General features: G+C 48.3%; 4 protein-coding genes across 4 annotated transcripts; 2 read left to right on the forward strand and 2 right to left on the reverse strand.

Moving 5' to 3' along the window:
- Nucleotides 1-2,089: 2,089 nt before the first annotated feature.
- On the reverse strand, nucleotides 2,090-4,066 carry CLUP02_17406 (ferric reductase like transmembrane component; the record flags this gene model as incomplete). Its single annotated transcript, XM_049296316.1, has 1 exon — nucleotides 2,090-4,066. The coding sequence occupies one exon, from the start codon at nucleotides 4,064-4,066 to the stop codon at nucleotides 2,090-2,092; it is 1,977 nt and encodes a 658-aa protein (XP_049137540.1).
- Nucleotides 4,067-6,172: 2,106 nt separating this feature from the next.
- Nucleotides 6,173-6,672, forward strand: CLUP02_17407 (uncharacterized protein; the record flags this gene model as incomplete). Its single annotated transcript, XM_049296317.1, has 2 exons — nucleotides 6,173-6,372; nucleotides 6,405-6,672. Coding segments are annotated over 2 exons (468 nt in total), but the record flags the coding sequence as incomplete, so codon positions are not given.
- Nucleotides 6,673-6,678: 6 nt separating this feature from the next.
- On the forward strand, nucleotides 6,679-7,382 carry CLUP02_17408 (ctr copper transporter; the record flags this gene model as incomplete). The annotated part of the gene is made up of 3 exons (XM_049296318.1): nucleotides 6,679-6,723; nucleotides 6,779-6,809; nucleotides 6,904-7,382. 3 exons carry the CDS (start codon nucleotides 6,679-6,681, stop codon nucleotides 7,380-7,382), a joined length of 555 nt encoding a protein of 184 aa, XP_049137542.1.
- Nucleotides 7,383-8,816: 1,434 nt separating this feature from the next.
- CLUP02_17409 (fungal specific transcription factor) lies at nucleotides 8,817-11,884 on the reverse strand (the record flags this gene model as incomplete). Its single annotated transcript, XM_049296319.1, has 3 exons — nucleotides 8,817-11,120; nucleotides 11,342-11,366; nucleotides 11,661-11,884. 3 exons carry the CDS (start codon nucleotides 11,882-11,884, stop codon nucleotides 8,817-8,819), a joined length of 2,553 nt encoding a protein of 850 aa, XP_049137543.1.
- Between the last annotated feature and the right edge of the window lie 1,945 nt (nucleotides 11,885-13,829).

The raw sequence follows: 13,829 nt of genomic DNA on the forward strand, positions 1-13,829 counted from the left end.
AACGCTAAGGTCTATTAATCCGCTATAATACTTAGTAATAATAGTTATTAGTTTATATTTATATTTATTATTAAGCTTAGATTAGTTATTCTAAGCGTTTTATTTTTTATATTCGAGGTATTACGACCTAATATATATAACTAAGACTAGGGCCCGCCCCGCAGGCTTATAGTAGCTACGGTATACTATATATATAAAAGTATAGAAATATAAGGTAACTCTTATAAAACGGAAGAACTATAAATAAGTTATATATAAATAAGAAATAGTAATTACGTAATAAAGTAATTATTATAATTACTCTAAATAATTACTTATTAATATTCACTTAGTAATTACCTAACGAATAAGAGTAATTATTAATAAAGGATATATTTATAAGCGGATTTATATATAGTATAGATTTAAGCTAGGCTTAAGGATAGACTTCTTATAGTTCTTTAATAATTTACTTAATAATAAATCTTATAATCACTTTTAATTATTTTTATTAAAAACTGTTACGAAGGTAACTTTGTTTACCTTATTATTCGCCTTATTATCAATATTACGTAAGCAAACTATATATCATATTAATCTACGATTTCTGTAGATTATTATAGGTATTGATTATATAAGCAATACTGCTTATATAAGCTTACGTGAGCAATGGAAAGTACTGGAAGGTAACTAAATAATCTAGAATTTACTCGAGGCGGAATTACGTACTACGATTACGCATTCACTTACGTATACGCTTATTAATTATATCATAATTAATAAGCAATAGAATATTCTAGTAGGAGGTTTTTATGCCTATATATAGGCGTATATTTACCTACCTAGACCTTTCGTTAAGCAAGCAACTTCTTATATAGTAATTTAACTATATTACTCTCTTTATTACAAAAACCTCTTTTATATACGCTTATATCCCCTATATTCATATATTCTTACTTCTATATGAATATTCACTTTTTATATTCTTGATAAGAATATCCCGCATTACCTCGTTAAAGCTATACGTGCTAGATTTTATAAAACTAAAAATCCCTTTAATATAAGCTATATTATAAATATAAGGGAATATATAAGGGGCCCCCTAATTTTTAATAAGAAAGAATATATAATATAAGATCTAGTTACTTATATAGGTTAGTACTAAGAGGTTTTATATATATTAAAGTAAGTATAGCTCGCTCTCTAGACAGCTAGAAACGGGGGAAAGTTAGGAGCTATTTTAATTAGTAATTAAGTATAGAGCGTAATATACCTAGTTTTCCTTAATACGTAATACATAGTACGGCCCCGGCGGATTACTCCGTCGGGGGGATAAATATATATATATATATATATATAGTAAATATTAGTAATAAAAAGGTTAGTATTATTCTTAATAGTAGCGACGAGGGTATTTTTAATACTATTTTATTATAAGCTATTATTATTTAAAAAAATAATTAACTTAGCTAGATATATAATAACCTTATAAAATAATAGCGTTAAGTACTTAATATTATTATTAATAATCCGTAGTTATAAACTTTATAAAAAAGAAAGTTAAAAAAGTAAAAAAACTATAAAAATATAGTTTATTAAAATAATAAGACTATTTATTAATATTATATATTAATATTATATAATAAATATCGAGAACCGCCCGAGTAGTTAGTAAAGGCAGAATATAAAAACAAATTATCCTATACTTAGTAGAATATTTTAAACTATTTATCGTCTTAAGGTATTTATTACTTCGTAGAGTCGCTCCTATAGTCTATTGCCCCTGGTTATTGCTCGAAAGGAACTAGAGACCTATGTTTAACTCCTTCTAGCTCCTCCTGGGTCCTGATTACGGAATTTGATAAGTGCTTATTGAGTCTTACGCCTATTAACCGGCTTGATGCCACACTGGCAAACGTGCGGCACATATACCCTTTGCTAAATATTTCACTGATATCTGAATGTGCCGGTTTACGATAGAAGTTGATTTATTTGATTAAAAGACGAGAAATAGCTCGTCTAGGGTATATAGTAACTCATAAGGCTTCAAATGCATTTCAAATCAAGATCGACCACCACACTGGCCCCACGTCGGGCTGCCCTATTGTGATTATCGCTCCATACGCTCGTCATGGATGAGTGATACGTTATACCGCTCTTCGCCACTCCATACCTTGCCCACCGAGTTGCACTGGGCCACCGCCTGTCGCATGTCGGACATCAGTCCGCCAGGGCCACTTGCAAACACCGCCGTTCGCCCATCGACAGTGGCGTCGACAAATTCTCGGACAACTGTCGCCAGTTCGGGATGGCGGCGGGTGTTGTTGACGCCAACCTGGTCTATCGCCCGAGCTGACACCTGCACTTGCTTCTCACCCGAACTATTACCAGCATCAGACGAAGATTCCGACTCCGAGATGTCCCCGGAATCTCCGGAGCGAGAGGAGGCATTGCCGGATTCGCGTGTGGCAAAGATGCGAACCACCACCTTCGGGCCTTGCTCAGCTTCCAAAGCATCAAGCTCGGCTTGCACCCAAGCTACGTCGTTTGTATGTCTCACAACCCAGACCAATTCGAGCTTTCGAGATGCCCCAGAGTGCTTCTTCAGACTCATCAAAACAGGGAGAACGTAGGTGATGCCGGTACCACCAGCAACGCACAGAATGTTGACGTCTGAGGTGACATTTCTCAGAATTGGGTCGCCGTAAGGTCCAGTCAAGATAACTGGAGTAGTTGGGCCGGCGTTAGTCTTCTCAACAGGACCGGCAGCGAGCTTGCGTGCAGCAATCTGAGCAACCTTCTTCGTCTCACCACCCTTTGCGCGGAAAATGTAGGAATGTTTCGTTTTTCCGTTCACAGTAACAGGGGCGTTGAGAGGCGTGAAGGGATGTGATTGCCAGATGCTACTCTCGCTGAAGCACAAGTAGAAGTGCTGACCAATCTTCCAGGCATCATGGGGGTGACTGAAGTCGAGTCGGACAACGTCGCCATTCTCTGAATCGGGAAATACTGTCATAGCCGCCTGCGCAGCAGAGAAGCCCATACCCTTACCCTCAATGAAGTTGTGATGCATCAGCGCAGTTCTTACACCACGGGCGAAGCGGTCCATGAACCAGATGACAAGAGCTGGAATCATGAAACACTCCAGGTTCTTCCAGTGACCAATGCAAGCACCAATGTATAACATGGCAAGCACGTAGTGCGACTTGCGGAAGAATTCGTAGCCGGTCAGACGAATGACCGGGGGCAAGCTGAGGATATATAGGGCCATGAGGAAGAACAAGGCAATGCAGCCCCATATCATGTAGAGCTGGGAGATCCATTCGTTGGCTACCGTGGGCTGAGGCTGATATAGACGGACCTCAATCACCAGCCAGCCGATGGTATGCAAACTGGACTGGATAACGATAATGTAGCCAACCCAGCGGTGAAGAAAGTTGAAGTTCTGATAGGGGATGCCGGTGAGAAGGGAGAGGATTGACTCTCGTGTCGAGAAGAGGACAGACAAAGGTGTAAGGGCGTAGGCAAGTGTTCCAATACGATCAGACCAGGGACCGAGACTGACTCTAGTATTGTAGACGCCTGGCATCTTCTTGACGGGGGTGATCCATGTGTTGTAGATGATACCAACAAAGGAGAAGATCAAGAGATAACCGGACAAAACGGCCAAGACCAGTACCTGCAGGCGGGTTGTCCTACCGAAGATGGGACGGGCGCAGTCGGGGAGGAGGTATCGGTTGATTGCGGACGAGGCAGTCTGACGAAGGCGGTTGAGAAAGCTCTTGCTTGCTCTTGTATCCTCGAGGAGAGCAGCTCGAAGGACATCCTCCTCGGAGAGAGACGGCAATGACCGTCGACCAACGGCCCATAACAATAAGATGGCGCCAATAACCGCCCACAAAATACCAACGTATAGCATGCCTAAATCATGAGAGGCGTAGACAACATCCAGGTAGGCGCAGGACCCGGCGTCGTTGGTACATGGAAGGGCCCGATCCACGTAGCCCCAGTGAGGCTCTATCGTGGTGGCATCGCTCAAGTTCTGGATGTGGCGGGCCGCCACTTGAGATTTGAGTTGAGAATCCATGGTGTTCTTGGAGGTGCTGTGAGAAGACCAGATGTGAGAGTTGACCGAGGGTCGGCTTGTATCTTTCGACAGCGCTCAGCGCCGTCTTGATACTTCGGTTTTCTGGGGGTAATCTACTTTGAAAGAGATGCGTGTGCGCATGTGGTCGAGATGGTGGATGTAATTATAAGTGCCGTTGTAGTGCCGGTCTCAGTACAACATTAAGGTCATGAGCTTCCCGGGAGCAAAGAATACTAGATCTTGCGATATGGACCGAGGATAATGTGAAGGACAACGTAAAAAGAAGTCGGGGGACTGTATGGTAGATGATGAGAGCAGATGTAGATAAACGGCAGCCAGCGAGGCAGAGACTCTTAAGGGGAGGATGGTGTGGCACGGAGGATGGAGTGTACCGGTAGTATCATCATTCGAGAAGAAGAAACGGGACCGGGCGGGATTTGAGAAGGTTTCCGGGACGTCTTTATGGCGGGTTATGGGGTCTGCGAAGGTGGCTAGTTAATCTAGGGGTCTTGGTAATGTTTCCGGGTTTGGGGCGGCTCCGCGATGTTTGGAGCCGGAAGGAGGGCAACGGGGCCACTGGTGTCACTCTTAAAGAGAATCCCCATATTGAAACCTGCTTATACAGTTGCTTTTTGAGCAAGTTTCTGTGTCATCAAGAATGGCTGCGCTGAGTCTGGCCAAGGCAATAATTACTCCCCAGTTCTGGAGGGCGATGGGAGGGGCTGGCCAGGTTGGAGATCTGCTATTCGCAAAAGGAACAAGGGTTCTTGGTTTGGTTTCTGGAGCACATTAGCGGGGAATGAGCCGGAACTGTGAACTTCTGGAGACCCATAGCGAAAGGACTCTTTAGAAAGTGGCAGAATGGCCATGTGGACTAGGAGAATCGAGGGATCAAATGCTCAGTGAGGTAGTATTCTATGAACAAAATGGGCAACATAAGCCGGGTGAAAGTCAGCGACAGTGCTGTGTGAAGATGTTGTAAAACACGGAAACTATGATCGTGTGGTAGAAGAGGAGTGAGCAAGTTGAGCATCTTTGAGCAAGTTTCTGTTAGAAAGTGGATCCGAGCCGGGGTCTCGCGTGGGAACCTAACTACGAGATCCACCGTGGCGTGTGGGGCCGGGCTGCAGGAGCGGCGCGGCTCTCGGGACCGTCAAGGTTCTTCCTGCCATGTTTCCCCTCATCCCGAACTACCACCAGTCATCTCACCAATATCTCTTGATGCTGTGAAGGATCATCTCCAGCTTGTCCAAGCCATTGCCTCTTTTGGCATCGAGTCGTTGTTCCCAGCAGGGCGGGCAAACCTCAATAAGGTATATTCTAGGGCTGGCCCAACAGGCTGAACGCTCACCCGAGATGATTTCAGCGGAACCTGGAAAACGGGAGACCCGCCCTCGGGTCGGGTGGCTTTTGCAATGACGGTCAAGTTGACAACTGAACGCCGAAAGCGTTATGGACATAATGGGTAACACCCGAAATATCTTATTGTGCAACTCAAGAGAAAACTCAAACCATTTCACTCAAGATTCCCTTGAAGGGGTTGCGTTGATTGTCTTCAGCAAGTATCGTTGTCAAAGACATAGTATCGAGTCGCATATTACAATGGCCTGTGGATTTTAATCTGACTTGATCCGGTGGCAAAAGGATTCGAGTCATTTCCGGAAAGACACATTCCCAGTCTGTTGCTATCCAGCAGCTTTAGGTAAGACCAGGTAAGTTGCTAATGGTGTCTATTCCTACTCTGTTTCCCTTGGCAAACACTGAGGTCATATTAGCGTGAGCAAGATAGAGGGTCTGCTGTCGTAATTCGGATACACGCCAACTATCCAACGCCCAACCTTTCCATACCATCGTAACATCCTTTCGGTTGACTAAGGCAGCATGAGTGGAACCCTTTGAATCGTCAGCAACGGAAACAGACGCTCCTAAAGTCCTTACTCAATCCCTCCATGCTCATGTCCCATGCCGACCCCTCTTGAAACCTGCGCAGCACCACCTTTGCCGTTGACTGACCAGGATCTGCCAGCCATATCTGCGCTAACCCATAAGTAGTGACATCCCCCTCCACACACCTTCTTTGCCCTCTCTTTGCGTTATGTGTGCCATTTCCCTCTTCTCCGGGTCCCTGTCACTTCTACAATCCTGCAATCGCTGAGTGTTCGGCCCGTGCTGACCCTGTACTCCGTACCTGTGGGACGTTCATTCAACTCTCTCATATCCACCCAACACCCATCCAGCCTCCAGGCCTACTCCGGGTCTTCAGCCCGTATAGATATCAAGCGATTCCGGCGCGAGCGGCCTGCGGGGTGCCTGCTGAAGTTATCTCTACGTCTGCCAGCGCTCTACTTCACTCCAGCGCTCTCAACCCGAACCAGTCCTCACTACCATTCGCACCACATCGCTGCTCAATCGCCCTCGTCAACGAACGTCTCCATCGACCGCCTCAACAAATCGTATCCCATTCCGTCCAATCGTACCTGCGACGCCTCACCTATATCGACTTTGCTACTCTGAATAGCTTCATTCAACGCCAGGCTCCCCTGCTTTTGGTCGCTCAACCCTGTCTCTTCTCCCTTCGCATACAAGCTTCTGGCTTGCCAAATTAGCCCATTATGGACCACAGTTCGATGGCCAGCTCAACAGACTGCAAGATGTCGGTGTGTTACTGTCCGCGGCCTCCAAGTACATGTGCTCATCTAACATAACGACTAGATGTTGTGGAACTGGTATACCATTGACGCATGTAAGTACAATGAGAGTATCTTCTCGAGGTACAGTGCAGCATTGTGCTGTAAGCCCACACATTCGGAAAATAAGCTAACGAGCCGATGCGATAGGTTTCCTCGCGTCTTCATGGCAGATCAAGAACGCCGGCATGTTCGCCGCTAGCTGCATCGGTGTCGGTCTGCTCACCGTCTTCCTCGAAGTGTTCCGACGACTCGGAAAAGAATACGACGCCCTCATCCAGCGCCAGTTCCATGCCCGCGCCGCCGAACTACAAGCTCGTATGCCCAAGGAGACGGACTGCTGCGAACCTCCCACTGTTGTCGCCCCTCAGACGCTTGTCTTCCGTGCATCGCCACTGCAGCAGCTCATCCGATCTGTAATTCACGCCGCGACTTTTGGATTGGCATACATCGTCATGTTGCTGGCCATGTACTACAATGGCTACCTCATCATTTCCATCATAATCGGCGCTGGCTTGGGCAAATTCCTTTGCGATTGGCTTGTTATTCGTGTCACTCTGGAGGCTCTGGCACCAGCAGCTCCCAATAACATTGTTGGAATTGAGGAGCCAAGTGTCTGCTGCGGTTGAGAGAATGGTGACCTAATTGAATTAGCATTCTGATTTTACAACGAGCGTTTGGAAAAGGCGTCTCATGACGGGGCGTTGGTGGCGCACATGTCTGCTATTTGTCGCGTGAGGTTTAATATTCCTCGGTCTGGTAGCAATTTGCAAGGTGCTCAAAACCGTGCACATAATGAATCAATACCCTTTGTCTCTTGCGTTCGCTCTTCTATTCGTTCTGCTACTTCTTGGTTCATCATGGCAAATTATGAAGTTGCCTCTTCCTGCAGCTATGAATCTAGTCACTGCTCTCGTATCCGGAACAAATCTCGGCACAAGAGCAAACCTTATCCAATCCTTCATAAGGCTGAGCAATGTGATGGTTTTGCAGATCTATTTGAGATGCTCCTTGCTGCCTGTCCACAGCAGTGGTTCAGTGAGTCTGTATCTGTGATAATCGCCGACCACTGATCAACGATGGTTTCAATCTATCGCACATTTGTATGGCCTCATCGAAGACCCAAGCAGCCGCTACATCACCACCGGCATAGTCATACCATAGGCTATGTATACCTCCGAGGTCAACTCTAGGCTAGCGATCCGAAACAGCGAGCTTGATCACTGGAACCATTTCTATTATCCTTGAAGTTTGTCCATTTGGCCCACAGCAATATGTACATACGGTGGTGGTCAGGGTTTCAGCCACATCATCAAGCTTGCTGATGTACTTCCGTTACATCGTGATCCTCACTAGTCTTTTCAATAAAATTTTCTGTGTGGTTATACCAATGCTTAAAGATAACGCACCAAAGAGTATCGTCATACTCCTCATCATTGTAGATTACCTATAATCAAATGGCGTTTATCTTAGTTGCGGGCAATACTCTATGTCATACGTCCTCTCACATCTACTGGTTTATAGAAATGGATTGGATTCTACCGACATTCTCAGCGCACACTTCAATAGCTGATAAGTCGCACAGCATTCAGCTGGGGTTGGTGTGTCCAAGGCGGCTAGCGCTGCCTGGTACCTACCTCATGCGAGAGGCCGAATGGCCCGCCGGGACGCGGCCTGTGATGCAGGACGTGGGTCAAACAAACATGGACACAGAGCAACGTTCAAGACTAGGTGGCAGTCCTTCATGTCATCCTCTTTTTCTCATTATTGTCCTCCGAGACATCGTCCCCAAGCCACTGACTGCTTATTCATCCTCATCTTCCTCACTAGTATGACAGCCCTAGTTTTCTTTTTCACTCACGCTCATCCTTCCGTGAAGTCCATCATGATCATACAAGCCTCCAAATGCCATTTCAAAAGTAAAGTTCGCTAAGTCGAATGCAAAAGTGGGAGACTTTGCTAAGCTCCTACGTAAATGATGCCCCCAATAAACCCGGTAAAGTAGCACCCACGCTCAGGACCCTATTCACGAATGTCTCCTCGTCGTGGCACTACTACCCCGCTCATGAAAGAAATTTGGCACCCTCCTGCTTGAAGAGCCAATCACTGTTGGCATCAACCATGAAATTCGTAATGTTGAACTCGTTGCCCGGGGCTGGTGGCGCATTGGATCCGCCATTTTCACTACTAGCATCCATGCCCGACGTGGTCCCGTTCTGCCCGTTACTGCCGCTCATGCCATGCTGAATCTCGTTGCCAGCGGGTAGGCGTGGCACGTTGAAAAAGTCGAATACGTCCAGGTACTCGAGCTCATTTGGTGCTGGTGTTCTGGCTGGTGTGACGCTGGGAAGCCGGCTGTGATTTGGCATGCCGTTGGCACGGGGCTGACGGGATATTAAGAAGTCGAGGTCAAACGCTGTGCGACGCATGTCGGCTAGTATCTTAACTGAGCTGGGCGTGACACCATCCCCTTGACGCTCACTGTCGCGATGTTCATCCAGAACACGTTGCAAGAGGCCGCAGTATCGCGCAGCTACAGGCCAGTAGCGTCCCATTTCGCGTAGTGTCTCGACAAAGAATTGAATCTGAGGCGAGAGCTTGTGCTCAACGGTAGACCCATGGACTAGTAACAGACGCGAGGCTACCCATAAGGTGAATGCGAAGGGAGGGCCTAGCTTTGCCAAAAGGCCGTTATTGACGACGAATTCACCCAGCGCAGCAATGTTCTCGACGGCCCCGTGACAGCGCTGCGAGGCACTGTATGAGGGGGTGAAAATTGGCGAACGAGTTGTCGGATACGCCGCCGATGAATGCAGTCGGATCACAGCCGTGTGGTATGTTGCATGCAGCATCACCCAGCCGCAGTTCAGCGTCTTGTTACCGGGCTGGAATAACTTGGCCATATTGCCATACTCCCCAGGAAGGCCGAACTTCCAGGATGTGAGCATGTTGTCGAGCTCCTTGTATCGCATCTGCCATTGCTCCACGTCGCTGAGAGCGCTTATATCGACGGGTTGTTTCAAGAACTTGTGAATCTTGGACAGTATTGCCAAGATCTCTATGTAATATGAGAAAGCACCGAGGTTCTCTGGCTTGTTGATCTCGTATTCAGGATTCGTGTCCTCAGAATGGTCCTGGGTCCTAAACCATCGGGTTTCAACTTTCTGATTCTTGATCCATAGATCATCTCGGCACGGTAAGGTCCGGTCGACTTCCTTGTCATCCAGAGCGAATTCGAAGGCAGTGGCTAGAGTAGCATACCGATCGAGAAGGTAAATCATCCAAAAGAGCCGCCGCCTAGATTCCTCCTCGATGAAGTCCTTGGGTTCTGGTAAAATCATGGCCCTCAGTGTATAAATGGAGGTAAAATTTGGCGAGACTGAAAAGGAAGTGCTCTCAACGGCCAGCCCGAGCTGAACAACTGACCTAGTAATGAGAGCCATAATGTTCCAACCAGGGGGGCCATTACTGCTGCCGACGAGATCCAGAGCAAGAATTACTAAGGCTTGAAGGGCCTTAACAGAGGAATTTTCCATGCCATAGAGCAAGACCCTCTGCTTCGATATGGAATGGTAATGCTGCCGACTTTCCTCGGTCAGTCTTGAGTCAGTAGAGTATCGGAGTGTTGTGGCAACAATGGCATGAAGCAGAATACGATCTGTCTCTTCAAGGGTGGATGGGCCAAACAAAGAATCCAGGGTCGTCTTTCGATGCAGAATAGGACACCAGGTGTTGATGTGCTTGAAGTAAAGATCGACGAGGGCATAAAGCAGGTCGTAGGGCGGCAGCTCCTGGTCTGGCGCCGTTGACGCCTGACTTTGTGCCATGGCAACATCTGGAGAATGTAATTGGGTTTGGTTTGTGCCGTAATATTCCTGTGCCGCACTGCTCGGGTGTGACATGGCAGTGATATGGCTTGGGGGTGCAGCCATGCTGGTCATGGGCATTTGACCTTGAAACTCGTGCATGGATGGGGTGGGAGGCGGCATTCCGAACTCCATAGATTGTGAAGTTGAGGGGTAAGATGATGGTTTCTGAAGGAAGAGAGCCGTTTCCGCCTGCGGCGTTCGATGGGACTCAGATGGCCTAAACAAGGCATTGGTCTCTCGTGGTGTGCCATGATCACTCGGCAGACTTGGATTGCTATTCCGAATGCTTGGGGCTACGCCGTGGTGTTGATTGGATGTCAGAGTCGCCTGGAGAATCTCAGAGTGAGTTCTGAGTATCTCCTCAAGCTTGTCTAGTCGCTGCTCCAGCTCGCGGCCGTAGCCAGCACGGAGGCCGGGCTTCTTGCGCTCCTTGTACTCGCACAAGGCTCCATTGCGGCTGCACCAGCCGCAGGAGGGCTGTCCTCGGTCACACTTCACCTACTCAGTCGAGGCGAGTCAGCCACAGATTCCAGGTTTAGAGCTAAGCAGGTCATCTGAGGCGTAAGAAGAGAAGAACAAAGAGGATATCTCTGAGAGTAGTTCGTGACTTCTCGGCTTGTGAACGAGTTACGCATGACACAGTGATAGGGTATAATGGGAAACTGAGGTTCAGGTACAAAGGAAGAGAGAGACGGAAAGGAAAAGGGACTTCGTGTAACCTTTCTCTGCTTGCATAGCTCGCATCTTGGAGTTGGATTGTTAGCTTCAGGGTTCTGCTCGGAAGGCACGGGTTCAGGCGATGGTGGTTCGAGGGACATGGGGGCAAAGCCCAAAGAGGGCAATTAAAGACAAGAAACTGGGCAAAGGGGAGGGAGAGAGGCAGGTGGGTGAGTAAGTGGATAGAGGGAGCAAGGCACCCAAGCAGCCGGGTTTGATATGAGTTGAGATGAGTGAGGCGTGATAGGGTTGAGTGAGAGTGAGCGGCATGGCATGGGGTGAGAGGTAAGGTGGGATGAGCTAGGACGGGGAACGACATACGAGACAGATATGGGTCTCTTGCGCTTCCCAAGGCGGGTGACATCCTGATCGTCTTGGTCAAGATCGTTTTCGTCTCCGCTTTGCAGCTGGTTGCCGTCGTCAGAGTCCTGGTCCTGGCTATGAGACTGATTTTGGTCATGGCTCTGGCTACGGTTGTGCTGAATCGACTTGATGTTAGCTGCAGGCGGTGACCGGCTGCTGAGGGAGTGACCGTTGTGCTGCATCCTCGGTGTGGCAGTCTCCGAGCAATGGCTGGCGGAAGGGTAAAACAAGGCCGAGAGATGTGTATCTGAAGAGCAAGTGTGACGCAGGCACAGAGCCGAATGGTTGGGTCGGGCGGGCGCGCGCACACACACACACACACACGGATAGAAGGCGAACGCGTAGGCGTGCGTATGAGTTGGAGTCGCAGGCGTTTGTGCGAGATTCCAACGCGCGGATTCGGGAGAAGCTTGGGAATCTCGGGTTAATGTTGAGCAGAGGGTGGGAGAAAAAAAAAGGGCACCGGAGGCTGGGGTCGGGAAAGAAGAGGCTCGGGGTATTTTTTTTTTGTGTTTTTTTTTCTGTCCCACACGTGCCACACTCCAGTGAGAGTCCAGACTGTTGGACAGGCACCGAGAAGGACTGCACGAGGCAAAGAACGACAAGGAAGGGGGCGGGGAAGCAAGTTCGGGGGAGGGGAAGGAAGCGGAGGTGGAGAGGATGAGCTAGAAATACGTGACCGGGATGGGATTTAATTGGACTGGAAGAGATGGGGAAAGAGGGATGGGCCTGACGAGCTGAACATACTGTCCCAATGGGCTAAAGGAAGGTACGGTACCTTACCTTGCGGTGCTTACCCCAGGTGCGTGTAGACGTATAAATTCTTGGCTACCTTGAATAGATAAATGGATACTACTGCCTCGCAACTGGGAAGCTTAATGGAGAACACGGAGTCTGGTCCCTAGTAGTCGTTTTTCTCTTTGGTCTGCTTTCGTTATGGTTCCTGTACGCGTGGGCTGCGGGAACAGATTACAACAACAAGCACGTTCGTAGGTACTCGGTGTCACCCGGAAATGATACCTTAGGAACGAGCTGTCAAGACAACGTGAAGGGCCCAGGAACGTCAGGCGACGACGCGATTTCCGTGCTAGAGGGTCTTTGTGAGAGAGCGCTCGCCCTTGGCAGCTCAGCAAATTGACGACCACTATAATATCAGGCGCAAGACAAGATCAGAAAGAACGCGGGATGAAGCGACAGGTAGAGAGCGAATGTTGCCGGCGGTTGGGGGCGGCCGAATCGAAAATGGATTGTGTGGGGAAGAAGAAGGAAGCAGGCACGCACGCACCACTGCCCGCACCACTGCCCGCACGAAAGCGACGAAAATGCGGAGAAATCGCTGACAGATTGGCACCTTCCGAGGCTCAACGAGGTGCCCCGTCCTTGGAACGCTTTTATCCAATGAAACCTTCGGGACTGGAATGTGCGGGATGAATTAGCCTCTTTCATTGGATGAGGCATCCCACACCCAGCCACAGCAGACTCCAGAGTGTGGAGGTGGCTGTGGTCCCAGACATCGGTACGTACTTTGAATAATGTGAGACGGTCACCATGGCACGCCGCAGAAGAATTAAGTATGTCAATGTGAATACCTACCACAGACCAACACAAAACAAGACTCAGTCTTTTGTTCTGTACAGCCTCGGATTCCACCCATACAGTATCAGTCATATCAGGTTGGCTATTCTGCGTCAATGAACAGCCTCTTCAGTTATCATTCATCTTCCAGGTGCCACGCTCTCTCTGCTCACTGCTCGATTGATTATGTTGGCTCTCACTGTCGGCCTACCTCCGACCTTAGGTAAGATGTCTTATGTAACGTGCTTCGGAGGAAAATGTTTTGAGAGGAGCAAGGCAAGATGGAATGAGGCAGAGGAATTTCGTTGAGAAAGCGTGCAATGCCTCGGACCAGCAAGAGTAGGACTCACATCGGGCAATTCGGTGCAGTTCTCGGGCGAAGATATCCCACGTCTCCGAAGTCGCCCGTAACCAGCGGTGGGTACTTGAAAAGAGGAATCGCGTGCAGCTCGATACTGCTGGGATACAGCTTGACCGAGTCACGAACTTCACCACCGTAGAACCTAGGTACCGACAAAATAGAGGCGAGAGGGGGAAAAGTAAACATTCAAG

This window comes from Colletotrichum lupini, chromosome 10 (genome assembly GCF_023278565.1).
Source record: "Colletotrichum lupini chromosome 10, complete sequence".
NCBI classification, from domain to species: domain Eukaryota; kingdom Fungi; phylum Ascomycota; class Sordariomycetes; order Glomerellales; family Glomerellaceae; genus Colletotrichum; species Colletotrichum lupini.